General features: G+C 46.2%; 1 protein-coding gene across 2 annotated transcripts in view; it reads right to left on the reverse strand.

Moving 5' to 3' along the window:
* The window catches only part of AFTPH (aftiphilin), a 74,237-nt gene that overhangs the window by 37,052 nt on the left and 19,798 nt on the right, over positions 1–17,387 (reverse strand). For both annotated transcript variants that reach the window (XM_066595484.1, XM_066595486.1), the window contains exons 2-4: positions 10,160–11,889; positions 5,361–5,497; positions 1,407–1,542 (exon numbers count right to left, since the gene is read on the reverse strand). In XM_066595484.1, coding sequence (XP_066451581.1) covers positions 1,407–1,542; positions 5,361–5,497; positions 10,160–11,854 — 1,968 coding nt within the window. In that variant the 5' untranslated portion in view covers positions 11,855–11,889. The remainder of the gene's footprint in view (positions 1–1,406; positions 1,543–5,360; positions 5,498–10,159; positions 11,890–17,387) is intronic.

Genomic DNA, 17,387 nt, shown 5'->3' on the forward strand with positions numbered 1-17,387 from the left:
AGGCAATCAAGCATCCAATGATTTTCCTAAGTGATAATTGTTCTTGTGTAGAGATGAGCGAGTAGTGCCTTAGCCGAGTATCTCCCCGCTCGTCTCTAAAGATTCGGGGACCGGCGCGGGTGACATGTGAGTTGCGGCGGGGAAAGAGGGAGAGAGAGATCTCCCTTCCGTTCCTCCCCGCTCTCCCCCGCCGGCCCCTGAATCTTTAAAGATGAGCTGGGAGATACTTGGTTAAGGCACTACTCGCTCGAGTAATGTGCCTTAGCGAGTATACTCGCTCATCTCTATTCTTGTGTTTTGACAAAGGATGATGATGGTTCAGTGAATGGAGGTGGAGCGACCAGAGATCTCATCCACCCGCCCGCCGCCATTCACAGTAAACAGGCAGTCGTTCACAGATTAATGACTACCTATATACCCGGGCCATCATCATTAGTCGTTCAGTTGCTGGCAGCGCGATCCTGCAAGAATATAACGATAATCGTTCCGTGTAAAAGAGCGCTAAGCCATCAGTCCGGCCTCACTGATGGATCTCTTACTCACACTCAAGCTGGCAGTGTAGATGTGCTGTCAACTTTGACAGCGGCATCTAATAGTTAACTGCAGTAAGCGATTACTGCAGTTGCAGACAGATGTCAGCAGCAGCCGGCATCCACCGGTATGTAGCGGGCATGACTCCCAAGACCACTCCATATACCACTCACATTCACCTGCTGTATATTTACAGTCCTTAAGAGGTTAAACTAACTGTCATTTCCTAAGAGCCTCAAACTAAATGGAATGTGCTCAGAGTAGATGTCGCCTGGGAATGCCTTTCTGACTTACCTCCTTCATGAACCCCTGCTGTTTGCATCCAGCAGATGTGTGCTCATAATGACCCATCTAGTCATTATACACATGCACGCAAGTAGTGCCAACGGACAGCAGAGGAATGGCGTGGAAGGTAAATATGAGAGAGGCCGCTCCAGACACTGCGGCGCATCTTTTGAGATAACTACTTTAGTTTATGGGGCTCCCAGCAAGTCCCATTAAAAAAAGGACCGTTTTCTGCTCCCCTTTTTTTTTTCTTTTCTACCGTCATCTGTCAAATAAAAAAAAATGCTGGAAAACCCCTTTAAATATAACAGTATACCCAATATTTTTTTTTTTTTTCGTGGAAGCCTGGTTATGCCCTTTAACGCCACACAAAGGATGGGCAGAGCACACAGTTGGCCGTCTGCCCTGGCAATAGAAGTGGGATTAAGAATTACTGACCCAAAACGTTGTGTCTAAAGCACATGATGTCTGCCAAGGAACTGCTAGTTAGCAGCTTCACTCAAGCGGCTTGCTCCTTCCCTACGGAGCCTTTATTCGGGCCGGTGGCTTGCAGAAGCAGACAATGAGCGCAGACAGAACGGCCAACATACTATGTTCCTTGTGTCGATTCCTAGGGAGCGCAGCAGCTTCTTGTTGCTATGAGAACCTCCCCACTGGTACTTGAGTCCGTAGGCATCGTGAATATCCTGCAGCTCCGTCCATATGTCCAGCACTTCTGTGTGTAAGCTGTGGAAAGACCAAGGCGTTAGAGTCTCCCGCTGTTCTTGTGACAATGGCACATCTGCTGTAGCGTGACCGAACGACGGCTGCAATAAGGGAACAGTCACTACTTTCTTTGAGTGTAACGACTAAAGGATAGGAACGCTATAAATCGCCGGCGCAAAACTGGAAGATAGAAAAAAAGGACACATAAAAAGCTACATTATACAACAGCCTAACAATCCTACATCCACCATTTACTGCACGACTATACAGGGATTTACGGTACTTTGTAGCTATTTTATTCCACACCGGCCAAAAACTTTAGCAAAGTAAGAATGTTTTCAAATTGAGAAGTGATCGTTTATTTTTGTTAACTAACAAAATGCAAAGTAAAGGAGTAAAAGAGAAATGTAAATGGCATCAGTATTTGGTGTGACCGCCCTTTACCTCCACAACAACGTCTGCTTACTTACACAGTCAGGGATTTTGTAGGTTTGTAGTCTGATGTCGGGTGTAGGATTAACCAATTACAAGTGATAATGACCATCTTTTTCATAAGCAGGTTGAAATACAGTCATTAACCAAAACAAACATTTGTGGAGGAGGCTTAAAACTGGGTGAGGAACAGCCAGAGTCTGTTAGAAAGGTGAGGTTGTGGAAGACAGACATGTCACAGGCAGGAGTGAAGCATGATGGAGAGCGGTATAATAGTGAGTGTCTGCAGGCAGCAGTGAAGCATGGTGGAGAGCGGTACAATAATGAGTGTCTGCAGGCAGCAGTGGAGCATGGTAGAGAGCGGTACAATAATAAGTGTCTGCAGGCAGCAGTGGAGCATGGTAGAGAGTGGTACAATAATGAGTGTCTGCAGGCAGCAGTGGAGCATGGTAGAGAGTGGTACAATAATGAGTGTCTGCAGGCAGCAGTGGAGCATGGTAGAGAGCGGTACAATAATGAGTGTCCGCAGGCAGCAGTGGAGCATGGTTGAGAGCGGTACAATAATGAGTGTCTGCAGGCAGCAGTGGAGCATGGTAGAGAGCGGTACAATAAGTGTCTGCAGGCAGCAGTGGAGCATGGTGGAGAGCGGTACAATAATAAGTGTCTGCAGGCAGCACTGGAGCATGGTGGAGAGCGGTACAATAATAAGTGTCTGCAGGCAGCACTGGAGCATGGTGGAGAGCGGTACAATAATGAGTGTCTGCAGGCAGCAGTAAAGCATTGTGGAGAGCAGTACAGTAATGAGTGTCTGCAGGCAGCAGTGAAGCATGGTGGAGAGCGGTACAATAAGGAGTGCCTGCAGGCAGCAGTGAAGCATGGTGGAGAGCAGTACAATAATTAGTGCCTGCAGGCAGCAGTGATGCATGGTGGAGAGCGGTACAATAATGAGTGCCTGCAGGCAGCAGTGATGCATGGTGGAGAGCAGTACAATAATGAGTGCCTGCAGGCAGCAGTGATGCATGGTGGAGAGCAGTACAATAATGAGTGTCTGCAGGCAGCAGTGATGCATGGTGGAGAGTAGTATCAATAAGGAGTGCCTGCAGGCAGCAGTGAAGCATGGTGGAGAGCAGTACAATAATGAGTGTCTGCAGGCAGCAGTGAAGCATGGTGGAGAGCAGTACAATAATGAGTGTCTGCAGGCAGCAGTGAAGCATGGTGGAGAGCAGTACAATAATGAGTGTCTGCAGGCAGCAGTGATGCATGGTGGAGAGTAGTATCAATAAGGACTGCCTGCAGGCAGCAGTGAAGCATGGTGGAGAGCGGTACAATAAGGAGTGCCTGCAGGCAGCAGTGAAGCATGGTGGAGAGCGGTACAATAAGGAGTGCCTGCAGGCAGCAGTGAAGCATGGTGGAGAGCGGTACAATAATGAGTGTCTGCAGGCAGCAGTGAAGCATGATGGATAACAGTATAATAATGAGTGTCTGCAGGCAGCAGGGAAGCATGGTGGACGGTCCTTACAATTGGGGCTGCATTTTAGCAAATGCAGTTTAGGATTTGGCCAAGATTAACGGTGTCCTCAATGCTGATAGAGGCAGATACTTATCTATTGTGTAATACCATCAGGGGGCATCCGATTGGCTCCACATATATTTTGCAGCCGGACAACAACCCCAAAACATCCAGCCAATGTCATTAAGAACTATCTTCACTGTAAAGAAGAACAAGGAGTCCCGGAAGGGATGATATGGCCCCACAGAGCCCTGATCTGACATCATCCAGTCTGTCTGGGGTTACATGAAAGGATTTGAGTGAACAGACATCCACAGAAGATCTGTGTTAGTTCTCCGAGATGTTTGGAACAACCTCCCTGCAGAGTTCCTTCAAAAACTGTGTGCTGTTGTGAAGGTAAAGAATGGTCAGAAGAACTGAAGCTGTTGTGAAGGTAAATAACGGTCGCACCAAATAGTGATGGGATTTAGATTTTTTCTTTTGTTCATTCTCTTTGCATTTTGTTAATAGAGCAAAACTAAATAAACTATTAACACTTCTAGTTTTGAAATAATTCTTACTTTTCAATATTTTTTTCCACACGTGTCTAAAAGTTTGGCTTACTACTGTAATAAACCAAGTAATCAGTGAAAATACTAAAGTCACTCTATGAAGGCACATTAACAGAATTCTGACATACGTTTAAACATCTATATGCACAGATGGGACAATCTTTACCTTGATAGTGATAGCCCAGGGCAGAAAGTTCTCTAATCTTAACCCATTAAAAGCTATAGCTCCCTTGGGTTAACACAATAAAACCCACTTGAAAGTAATTCAGACTGTAAATAACCCCCCTGATCTCACATCAAGCTAAAGAAAGACCCATCTGTACACCGCAAAGTTTTGTGAAAGTTATTACTTGCACAAAAGTTTAAAACTTTTTGGCCTTTTTCTTGGCAGACTTCTAAAAAGCAGGCAGGGCCTAGCGGAACGGGGGAGGCGAGTACCCTGGCAATTTATTACAGTTCACACCAGAACCAGATTTAAATTATAGCACAAATCTACGCCAGCTCATATTTAGCGTAGATTTGACTTCGCGGCTCACAGTCAGCCAGAGATGCTACAAACATATTAAGAGAAGTGCAACATTTGTCGCACCTTACTGCAGCGGCGCTGCGCTTACACCAGCGTATGAATAGCCGGTTTAAGGTGAGTGCACCCCCAAAAGCTCCTGCACATGGCAAATCTACACTGCAGCACCCGAACTCCCTACAGATTCCCATTACAGGTCTGTAGGGCGCCGTATGCAGCCCAGCTTTGGGGGATAACTCTGTAAAACCTTGGTAAGTCTCGGTGAAAAATCAGAGGTGCAAGGAGCTGCTGAAGATGGATATTACAGATTGTTGGGAGCCAGGGAAGTATAAAAAGCACCTCCTCAGCCTGTCCTAGAAGTCCACAAACTCAGCTTATGGTGCTTATAAGCGATGACAGGTTCCCTTTATTGATTGTATGTATGTATGTATGTATGTATGTATGTATGTATGTATGTATGTATGTATGTATGCACACCTTTCAAAAGAATGGAGCTCATATCTGAGCGTCTCACAATGCACAAAGCTCATGTGATTTTCTCGGATGTGTGAAGCCGGCCTAATACTGATCTGATAGAAAAGCGCGCAATTGTTGTACTGCCAATCCAGCGGCTTAAACCTCACGTTTACGTGTGCGCCTGGTTTTGGTGGAATCGTGGAGCGGTTTTGAACAGAAACAGACCCGGGAACGAGACGTGTTCCTGCTCAAAAATGCAACGAAAAAACAAGCAAGAAATGCAAGAAAAACACGCGGCCTATTTGTTGTCGTCTTCTCCAAGTTGGAGTTGGGTTTTGTCATCTCCTATTAGCTCTACCCATGGTACCTGGCGGCAGATTTGGACGCGGGGGTCTCGGTGCATAGCAGAAGATCAAGAGGGGAAACCTTCTCGTCAATTTCAGCAACAGGAGGAGGAGAGAAGCAGGCGTGGATGACCCTCTCCAGACGGCTCAGTAACGGATTCTGCAGAGGAAGAAGAGGAGGTCAGTACAATCCACGGCCTGCAGGGGGCACACATCAGACACATCCGCAGCACAAGTGGTTTGTTTATAACTTGTATCCTTACTGTTTCCACAATGTATCTGTTTCTCTCTATGTAAATATCAGAGCTGTCAGGTTTTTCCCCCCATTTGTTCCACTGCTCCTGTCCACAGGCGATTGTTCATTGCGCAGCCGCGGCGTCCATGAGAGGAGAGTCCTAGCGATTCTCCGCTCGTGGGAACTATATCGCCGCGATTCTCCGCGGTGAGCCTGTCAGATAGGCTCACCGCAGAGAAATGACAGCTCGGCCCCTGCTCCCGATATTCCGCAACGGCCGCGGACAGGGGCCCCGAGTATAAATGTAGTCGAGTTTAGCTGGAGACTACGGCCCGTTTCACATGAGCGTGTTGTAACACAGAGCCGTATTACAGGTGACGTTATTTTTCAAGCATTTGCCATTATTCTCTATGACAGCGTTTAAAAAACAAGTCATCACAAATCGCATGCTGTGTAATCTGCATGCAACCAATCATGGCGCAGCTTGCATTTTACCAGAGCAGTAGGAGAAATGAAAGCTGTGCTGTGATTGGTTGCTATGGGCAAGACAGATTTTCTTTTAGACAACTTTCATAGGAGTTTGGTGCATGCGGTGACATTACCACAAGAGATGGGAAGCCAGCGAGTCTGAAGAGAAGCCGCACGTTCCGTTAATAGAACACGCAATGTGCAAAAGTGCACCAATTTGGGGGGGGGGGGGGTGGAATAAAACAATTTATATGTACCGGCAAACCTGAATAAACATCTGTAATCCAGAAGGGGGGATGAGCTGGGATAGAAGGCTCTCCAGAGTGCAGTACTTGGCGAGACACTTCCGTACGCACCGTGTCCCTGAGGGTTGGGGGTTATTCGCTAAATATTAGTAATGCAGTATGAATGGTGATCAGGGGATAGAACCACTATTAGTCTGCAGGGAAGGAGGAGGCTGCGCTCTAATTGTATTTGCAATCCTCCATCTAGAAGGTCTGGCTGGCTGGGGAGTATATACAGCGAAAGCAACAAATGCGCTAGAAGCAACCGCAACGCAGCTCGTCCGTTCATCAGCCTCCTGCTAACGGCTAGCGCTGTTCAAACCTGACAGCTCTGAAAGATCTCTCTTAAATGGACATTAACCTAAAAACATAGGAACAAAAGAAAACCCCGTCAGGGCGCATACGTGCTCCATATACTTAATACCTTAAAGGGGTTGTCCGGACGTGGCAAATGCATGTATAGACTTCTGTAAGGCCGTTACAAAGCACTTTGTAATATAGTGTGTGCTTTGTAAATGAGCCCTACAGATGTATACTTACCTACAGGAGTGCCCCCCCCATGTTGGCGATCCAGTCATCCTTGGCATTAGGGCTGTGAGCGTCTTTTTCTTTGCGCATGTGCAGTAGCGCTCGTCGGGGCAGCGATTGTGCGTCTGTTTCACGCGCATACACAGTAGTGCTTATCGGCTCGGGAACGCGCGGCAGATTCTTGGTGCATGCACAGCTTACTCAGAAGTCCACGCTGAAGCCGATCCACCGGCCGACTGTCATCAGCGGAAGGGTAAGTATTGCTACAGCGAAAGTGTCAGGGGAGGGTGGGGTCGCCATCACTGCTGGCAACTGTTGGGGGCCACCATCTCTGCTGGGGCAACTGTTGGGGGCCACCATCTCTGCTGGGGCAACTGTTGGGGGCCACCATCTCTGCTGGGGCAACTATTGGGGGTCACCATCCCTGCTGGAGCAACTATTGGGGGTCACCATCCCTGCTGGAGCAATTATTGGGGGTCACCATCCCTGCTGGAGCAATTATTGGGGGTCACCATCCCTGCTGGAGCAATTATTGGGGGTCACCATCACTGCTGAAGCAATTATTGGGGGTCACCATTACTGCTGAAGCAATTATTGGGGGTCACCATTACTGCTGGGGCAGGAGTGGGTGTAGTCACTTATTGGGGCTAACTAGCTCTGCTGGGGCAATTATTTGGGGTCACTATCACTGCTAAGGCAAATTTTGGGGGACACTTACTGGCAATTATTGGGCGGGTGTCTCTCTCTGCTGGGGCAATTATTGTAGGGTCACCATTCTTGCTGGGGCAATTGTGTGTGGGGGGGGGGTCACCATTTCATTTGGGGTTCAGTTTAAATACAGTTTTCAATGCAAATATGGATGGATGCATGATTTTTTTTTTGTATTAATGCTGCCCATTCATTGTGGGACCAGGAGAGACAGGTGAGGAGTTCAATGGAGGTGGGCGGGGCCAGGAGAGACAGGTGAGGAGTTCAATGGATGGAGGTGGGCGGGGCCAGGAGAGACAGGTGAGGAGTTCAATGGAGGTGGGCGGGGCCAGGAGAGACAGGTGAGGAGTTCAATGGAGGTGAGCAGGGCCAGGAGAGACTGCTTTTTTGTTCTGCTGTCATCGGGAGCGCGGGCACAGAGAGGCGCAGGGCATTGCGTGAATGCAGGGGAATGGCGCCATCTTTAAAACCTGCTAGCAGCATCAGTTAAAGTAAGAAACAGACATTACAGCTAATATGCCTGCCGGTTTAACCCCCTGTATGCTGTGTGTTATAATGCTCAAAAAAAGGAAAGAATCATAAAAAAGAGTCACCCCTTTAAGTTCGGACACGCTGCGATTTGGGAGGGTTTTTTTCCCCCATTTACGTGACCAACATAATATGGCATGAAAATACGCAAATGTGAATGAACCCTTTGAAGTCAAGTAGTTCTATTCAGGGGTATTAAGTGTGCATAAAAAAAAAAGTTTCCTTCCCCTCATGGCCATACGAGGACTTAAAGGGGTTGCACCTCCCCTATCCACAGGATAATTAGCTAATCATTGTGGGGGGGCGGGGGGTCTCACCATCGAGACCACGACCATTCTTGAGAATGGGGATCCTGCTTACCTCTCTGCCTGTCACTAAAGTGAATGGAGTGCTTGTGTAAGCAGTCGTTCCCTCAATGAATAGGGTGCAGTAAGCCCGCACTGAGGGAGGAGGGGGACACGGGACCACCAATCTTGAGATCGGCGGCAGTTCACACCCAAATTAAATCAGTAAATTATCCCCCATCCTTGTAATCTTGTTACACCACCATTAAAAAGGAGTTTTCCCACCAAAATCATGTATCGACTATTTATCGGTCATGTGATAAATGATTGATCCCTGGGGCTCTGACTGCTGGATCCCAAGGGGTTCCGTCCTTGTGAATGGAGTGATGGTGCACACCTATGAGGCGGGCAAGCGCAGCACAAGCTATCTCCACAGACAGTGAATGGAGCAGGGGGTCTCGCATGCCCACTCCATTTATAAATAGGCTAGGTGTGCACTTCCTCGTGACCCCTGGAGATTCCCCATTGTCAGACCTCCAGCAATCAATCACTTATCACCTATTCTGGGGTTATAAATGATTTAGATGGGTTCATCCCTTTAAAGCAGTTTACTGTTTTATAAGACGAGGAGGGTGCCGGAAAGTTAAGCTACCGCCAAAGACACGAATGCTCATTCGAGCTGAACGTTCCCGTCTATGGGGAAGCCGGAGAAAACAGTTGTCAGATGAATAATCGTTCATCCGACGGTTGTTGAAGACTATAGAAACGTGTAGCCTACCTACGACTCAATGACTTCTATTTCAGAGTATTGCGGTCATGTGCAGTGAGGGGGAGGAGGCGAGCTGTGATAATCACCCATTATGCATGATGGCTCCTGTGCAATCTATATAGAGGTGTTGCCTTTCATTGTAATCCCGCTTGTGATGCTAAAGATGACTGCAGAAAGGTTGTTGATGGTAATGAGGTTCAGGGACTTCTTTTTAAGGCCACCTGCACACGAACGGATTTGCATTATGGAATCCGCGGCAGGCCTAATGTGGAGCTTTCCTTTTAAGAGCATCGCCGCTCTGCAAGTACCGTTTGAAAGTGGTTACCGCAGCAATGTTTTAATTACAGAGTAAAGGACTTTTTACAAGACCTGATGATCAGGCAAGAAGCGTTCATTTGTCCAATCACTGGTCTATATAAAGCTTCCATTGACCATTGCGTCCGTCAGCTAACAACCTCCTTCGTGCAGCCACAAAAAAAAAAAAAAAAAGTTGCGTATTGTCGGCAGCACATCTCCCGTGTGAATGGGGGACAAGCTGCCAGCCACGATGATCCACGTGAAACAAACTCATGACCAGTAACGCAATGCTCAATAGACGCTGCTGGGTGATGGGTAGAGATGAGCGAACGTACTAGTTTAGGGCGATTTCGCAATCGAGCACCGCTTTTTTCGAGTAACTGACTACTCGGGCCAAAAGAGTCGGAGGGCGCCGGGGGTGAGCGGGAGAGACAGTCACTTGGCGTTTAGGTGAGCTAAAAACCAACAGTCTCCGACAAGTGAGATTCTGGCGGCAGCTTTTCTCTTTCACTTGAGAACATCAAGGATCGGGCAAGGTTAAAATTCACCATTCCCAACCCTTCTCTCTCACTCCATCCCCTGAAATCTGCCATTGAGGAAGACTTAGACCACCGCCATGGTCAGCCAATGTTCATCCACCATTGAAGTCTACCCTGGCGATATTAATCATGTGTGAGTCAGTAAGAAAATACCAATAACACCACAACCCCCTTACCCTTACCTGAAAGGCAATTTGTGAATCTTCACAAATAAGGGTTGCGTCAGGTTCATGAACTGCCGGGAGGTCAATGCTTTTTGTGTTTACAACCTGGTCATCGGTGCTAGGTGGAAAGTCTGTCCTAAATGACTGCCAATCATCAGACTCAGTCTCCATCTTCTGATCTCCAAAGGCAGCCCAAGAAGAAGAAGAACTAGAACTTCCTCCCGGATCATCCTCAAAAGCACTCCAGTCTGAAGGTTGCTGAATACTTCCCGCCGCCGTACTGAAATCGGCAAAGTCATCGGACTCTTGTTTAACACTCAACTCCTCTTTTTTCGCCAAGGATATAAAACCTCCAAACTCACTGAACTCCCCCGGTTCCTCAGAAGCCCACTGTGCAGGAGTGTCTTCGGAAGACAACTTTTCAGAAGGGCTCGTCTGTTCCTCTTGAACGATATTAGTATCCTCAAAACTACCGAAGTCCTCGTAGTTTACCTCCTCCACACTCGGAGGCAAATCTAAGGGTTCATGAACAGGTTTTTTATGCGGCGTGATGTTATCCGTCACGGGAACAGCAGCATCGAAATCTCCAAAGGCTTCAAATTCTAGCTTATCGCGAGAAACATTCATGGTATGACCACCGTCGAGATCGGACCCAAGTTCTCTTTTTCTAACATCTTTTGATGTTTCCAGTGACTCATCGTCAGAATTAATTTTACTGAGAGTCTGTTCTTCCTCTTTTCTACTTTGCGAAAGTTTTGAAGTATTTTTGGTATCCAGTGAATGCATACTATCGGAATCTAGCGTGGCAGATGTCATTTCATGAGGAGGAACACCATCAAGTGCAAATGTATCCGGGTCTTCATTTTCTTCTTGAGGAAACGGGTCTTGTAGCATTTCTGCAGTGGCCAAGACACTGCCACGTCCAAATCTACTTGACTCGGTGCTAACGGTAATGGTGGGAATCTGTCCTTCATGTGAACCTTTAGGTGGTTGCCCGTGTGCCTCGTGCATGTCTAGAGGATATTTGCTTGAAAATGTAGCAAAGTCGGCAAACTCGTCTCCGAGGCTCGGTGGTGAAAAGTCTATACTTAAATCTGTACTGTGAGAACTAGTCGACTTAAATCCTTTCGAATGTCCCAATCTGTCGAGATCTAGTAATCCCTGAGGGTTGTCGCCATCTACTACCGCAAACCCATTGGTCAGATTTTCCAGGCTGTGCGCTTTCTCGCCGTTACAAGTACTAACTATTTGTTCCTGGCTTCTACTTATTGAATTGTCATTATCAACACAAGGAAGATGGGTCTCTGAGTTTAAATATTTAGCGTCGTTCTCCCCTGAGCTCCCTTTGTTATCAAGTGCAGCAACGTTGATTTGGGTGGCATCGTGGTTGATGTTGGTCTCAAACACAGAACAAGGTCCCTTCTTAGAAATCCCGATCTCGGAGATGTTCTCGTTGGCTGTGATGGAGGTAAGGCTAGAGAAGTTATTTACATTATCCGAGTAGTCGTGTATCGGCAAAAAGTGTTTCGATGGTATAAAGTCTTCTCTAGTCTTGGGATAACCGACTGTGTCAAAGTCGGCAAAACCAATTCCAGAGTTGCCGACGTCGGAAAAGCCTCCGAATTCTCCGAACCCGTCATCGTCGTCGTCATCTGCAACACTGTCGAGGGGAGGTGGGGACGAAGAATACATTCGAATGATTTCAGGTTCCATGGTGTAAAGCCTTGATTACAGCAGCAAAATTACACCTAAAATGAAACAAAAAGTTACATTATTATATACATATATGAAAAGGTCCGAAAAAAAGAATGAGGAGAATAAATCCATTTTGGCGACCAACATCCTCACTAACTTGGTCAAGAACAGACAAAAAGTTATCAAGGTAAAGGGAACCTTTACACGGGCAGATAGTCACCTGAATCATGGGCGAATGAACTGTCGGGCCGTGTACTTATTGGCCAACAACAGGGCACTTTGCAAGAAGTTGCTCTGTTGTCGCTAGTTTTTCTATTTCAGCTCACTGAGACTAAACGACCGCCGAGTGGCCTCTTCGCTCGGAGTAAGAAGGAGTCGCCAAATATATGAGCGACTGTCTGCTTACAGTGAATGGAGGAGGATGGCTGGAACAACACCCAACCCGCTCTGCCTACATTCACTTGAGCGACTATTGCTCCTGTGTAATGACACAGGAGCGATAGCTGCTGGTACGGCTGTCGGGCGCTTACGCGTTTGGCATTTGTATCGTGTAAAGGTACCTTAAAAGTAAATTCACAGATCTGTTGCAAAAATAGAAGAAACCTAACATGGAAAGTACCAGCTACTCCCATGGTGCCTTAACCCTTTCCAATCCAATTTCCCCGCCACCCACACGCTCCACAGCTCTTATTTATTTTGGGTGGGAAAACACGTTGTGGATTCCTTGGAACTACTTCAACAGAAACACATAAAAGTGACCCGTCAGGATGGTTTTATTAGGAATTTTTTGAAAATTAAACATGAGTTATGAGTGTTTCACATTAGGAACGTCACTTCTAGAAATCCTGTAATTATATGTATAGTGATATTACATACATTTATAGACATAAGACTATTCATTTCTAATTTCTCTAATGATACCTATCCATAATACTGTCCTCCACAGTGTTAGAAACATGTGCCTAACCTTACCCAACATCCGAGCCGTGCAGGGAAATCTAAATGTCGGACGAGGTCCAACACTGGATGGGAAAGGGTTAAAGCGGTCCTCTGGTTTCGGCAAAAAATTCTGCCCCGAGACTGGAGGGCGTACAATTACCTGTAGTTGATCGTGTCAGCCGTTGTTTAGTTCCACCGCTTTTGAGTACCATTTTCAGGTGGCCAACTTGGCCTCCATCATTTTCTGATTAGATTATGCACTGCTTTGCGATTGGCCAGCACTGATCATGTGAGCAAGCATGGCGCACTGATGGTCCTAACATTAGCAGCGCACAATGGACGATCAGGTAATCTAAACAGGGTGGTGGTAATCTTGGCCAGCTAAAAAAACGGGACCAAATGATGGTGGAACCAAATAATAGCCTCAAAATCAACTACAGGTAATGTATCCCCCTCCAGTCTCCAGTCCCGAAATCAGAGGATCACATTAAATCTAAGGCCAAAAACAAACGAGATTCCATTTTTTTCTGCCTTCATTTGCAAAGTGATCTATGTGGAAGAAGATTTTGGCAAGCTTGATAAGCAATGGAAAACTGGCAGATATCTTAACCCCTTAAGGACACGGCGCTTCCCCCTCTCCATTTTTGTTCCCACCCCCTCCCCCTTAAAAAAAATTGTATCTCCTTTACTTATCCATCGACATAGCTGTAGGACGGCTTGTTTTTTGCGGGACGAGTTGTATTTTTCACTGGTGCTATTTAATCTACCATATAATCTACTGAAAAACTTAAAAAAAAAAAAAATTCTAAGTGGAGTAAAATGAAGAAAAAAAAAACACATTCCACCATCTTTCAGTGGGTCTTGTTTCTACGACGCATAGACTGTAACAAAAAATGACATAACTTTATTCTATGGGTCAGTACGATTACTAAGATACCAAACTTGTAGGTTTTTCTTTTGCTGTTCTACTTGTATTTTTTTTCAAAGACTTTTAATTTTTTTTAAATAATTTTCTGCCACAATCTTCTGCGTGCAATAACTTTTTCACTTCTCCGTTGACGTAGTTGAGCGAGGGCTCATTTTTTGCGAGATGTCCTGTAGTTTACGTTGGTACCATTTCAGAATACATATGACTATTTGATAGCTTTTTATTGCAGGTTTTCTGGGACACAGGGTGACCAAAAAAGTGCATTTTTACCTTTTTTTTTTTTTAGCTCCCCTAGGGGACCAAAACCAGCGATGCTTTGATCGCTCCTGCAGTTTGATGTAATGGCATGGCATTACATCATACTGCAATCTGACAGGCAGTCCATCAAGCCACCCCACGGAGACGGTTTGCTAGGCAGTCTGCCTGGCTGCCATGACACCATGAAATCACAGGGAGCCATGCGGGACCCCAGAATACCGTTCGTGGGATTTAAATGCTTATTAACCCATTTAAAGGGTTAATAGCGATGATCAGCCACACGGCTGCTTGCAGCTTTTGCCTGCAGGTGTCAGCTATAATAAACAGCTGACGCCCGCACTGTATGAACAGAAGTCGCCCCGCGATCTCTCTTCATACATAGACCGCCGATACAAGCCGTCAAAAGGCATATTGGCAGTCATTAAAGGGTTAACAAGCAGGAAGTCAGATGACGGAGAAGTTGTAGAAAAACGACATTTAACAAGACTGCCGTTAGTGAAATGAACAGGACTCCATGTTCTATCCTATGCGCAGCCTCCTTGCAGGCCTCTTTTCATTATATTCATTTGTCCTCTTGCGTGAGGATTTTATAGATATTAGCTACTCAAAAAGCCTCGAGTGAATAACCGAGGTCAGAGCTCCAGGAGATAACCATGTAGTATTTAGACTGAGCGGCGGGTCAAGATGACACGTTTCTCGCTATTCGCATAGATTCCAAAATATTTTCTCTAAACAACTTCTTGTTTAGAATTCCTGTACTTTTGTGTTCTGAGAAGTTAATCCCGTATGATTCTTCTGCTTGCCTGGTGTTTTAGATGTTTAGGCATCCCGTCCACGGGCGTATTTGATTTGCGGAAGATCCGCAATTCAAGCTGTCGACAGGGAAGCATTGGTATCCGCAACTTAATTTAAGCATGCAGATTTGATTTGCGGACTGTATAGCGCGGAAAACAAATCGCATGCTCCATTACAGTGTGGAATCCGTGCAGATGGGCTCAATAGAAGTCAATAGGTGCGGACAAGCCGCAGTGCATCCGCAAATACAATTGCAGATGCACTGTGGATTTGAAGATTAAAATCAATTAGGGAGGTGGAGAAAAGGCTGGGAGGCGGGGTTACGTTTTTTTTTTTCCCTGCGTGGCTGATCCACAGTGCATCTGCGCAAAAAAGCATTACATCCTCAATCTCCTGCAAATGGTTTCCGCAGGTCTCCTGCGGCGGAAATCCGATCTGCCTGTGGACACGAGGCCCAAATTCCTTATCTTGCATATTCATATTGTGTTTATGTTTTATCGACCAATGTTAATAAATGAATTATAATAAATTGGATTACTGTAATCGAAGCATGTGCCTCTATAAAAGCTGCTGCTTGTAAATCAATAAACAAATAACTTTTAGTCACGTCCCGTGTGTGGTTTGACAAGTTATTTCCTGAGCTCTGCTTATCCTCCAACTGAATTTGGACCCCAGAAGCGTATCATATAGCAAACAGTTTTGTTTGCACAAATACTAGTATACCACGTAGTACAACATGGAGTGCAGAAATATGCTATACACTACTACATGCCAACCAGGTAATGCCAAACACTGGTCATCACCACTTTAACAATGTTATAGTATTTCCACAGACAAGTGCAATGACCATAAATTACCTTTGAAGAGGAATATTTTGTTTTTACTATACAACATAACTCCTCTTTAGGTGTCCAAGAACTTCTCCATCTTGTCACCCCTGCCAGTTGGAAAGGTGTTCCAACTTAGAGGCCCAACCGCAACATTGTGGATCGGAAGATTTTCCTCTGCTTGGGCTGTCAGTCAAAATGCGGTTCAGAGTCAAACTTTAAAGTGTGCATATAGAATAGCACATACACAGGGTGGTGGAGGGGGGAAATGGGAATACCTGTCCCGGGTTCATGATACCCGTGTTTCGAGGCCCTGGTTATAGGTTCCCTTTAAACTCAGACAAGTTTTCATTCCATAAAATACGTTAGAACATTCTGGACGATAATAAAGACTCACGCGACAGTATTTGGGCATGCAAGATTTGCACGCTTAATACACATTCAGCAAAGCCCATTGACTTCAATGGGCTCGTTCACAAGTATGCAATTCCAAATGAAAGTTGCTCATTTGTCGATCGTGGTGGTTTAAGCTTTCTTCTTGTCTGCTGTAACTGCTCCCTTCTCAGCGCTTCCCATAGGAGATGAAGCGCTGAGCGAGAAGCGGACGGAAAGCTAGCCAGTCGGCGGCAAGTCTTTCAGTTTAAATGCTCTGCACGAGCGCTGATGACCGTAGTGGTGACATCAGCACATGTGCAGTCGTCCAAAAGACTGTGCACCCATCTAAAAGGGGCTTTAACGGCATTTGTTCAGTCTTTTGAAATACTGGAGGGGAGGTGTGATTGTTTGCTTACTGATGCCAGCAGAAGACAATGGCTTATCTTCTCACTAATTAAAAACCTGCCAGACAGAGTTTTCCTCACATAAACAAACAATAATCCTGTGTAAATGGGCCTTAAGGCTGGGTTCACACGGGGCGTATTCCCTTCGGAAATCCGGCGGTTTGGCCGCAGCCGAAACCGCGACATTTCCGCCGGGAGAACCGCAGCGGAAAAACCCGCGGCGGCTTTGAAGCGGCCCGGCCGCTCGCTTTTCCGCCGCGGCCGGCGCTCCCATAGAGGAGAGCGCGGCGGAAAGAAAAGATAAACAGACATGCTGCATATTCTGAAACCGCGGCTGCGGCCGCTGCAGCCGCTGCCGCGGTTTCAGCTGGACTTACCGCAGCGGATTGGCCGTCCCGTGTGGACGAGATTTCTGAGAAATCTCGTCCACATGGCTGGCTAATCCCGAGATTAGCGGCCGTGGGCGGATTTGCCACAGCGAAATTCTGTGCGGAATTTCCGCGGCAAATCCGCCCTGTGTGAACCCAGCCTAAGGCTTACAAAAGGTCTCCTATCGCTCTGGAAGGTCAGCACCAATATATGGGTATAGGAAAGCATTTATTTATGCTAAATGTACATCATTCCAATAGTCTGGAATTTCCGATGGCTCAATCAAGACACAAACTGCAATGATAATGCACAAAAGTCACATCGTAAAAAGGAAAAAAAAGAAACTAAAGACACACATTTGATTATAACTTGGTGGAGCTCTAGTTTACATAAGGTATTAAGTGAATTAAAAAAAAAAAAAAAAAAAAAAAAATTTCTGCAGGAAGTTTCACTGCATCAAATAAAGTTCCAGCCTGAGGAAGTGAGCAGATCGCTGGGCAGGAGACTGAAGAAAACACCGTTCAGACTTCAGCCTCCACCAGGAATAGGAAGGACAGACGGAATACAGAAGTGCAGAGAAAGTGGGAATTCCCAGACCATCAGCGTGCGTAGCCATTACAGCGTCTAAACCGACCTGACGGACATCAGTGACCCAT

Source organism: Eleutherodactylus coqui, chromosome 3, assembly GCF_035609145.1.
Source record: "Eleutherodactylus coqui strain aEleCoq1 chromosome 3, aEleCoq1.hap1, whole genome shotgun sequence".
Taxonomy (NCBI): Eukaryota; Metazoa; Chordata; class Amphibia; order Anura; family Eleutherodactylidae; genus Eleutherodactylus; species Eleutherodactylus coqui.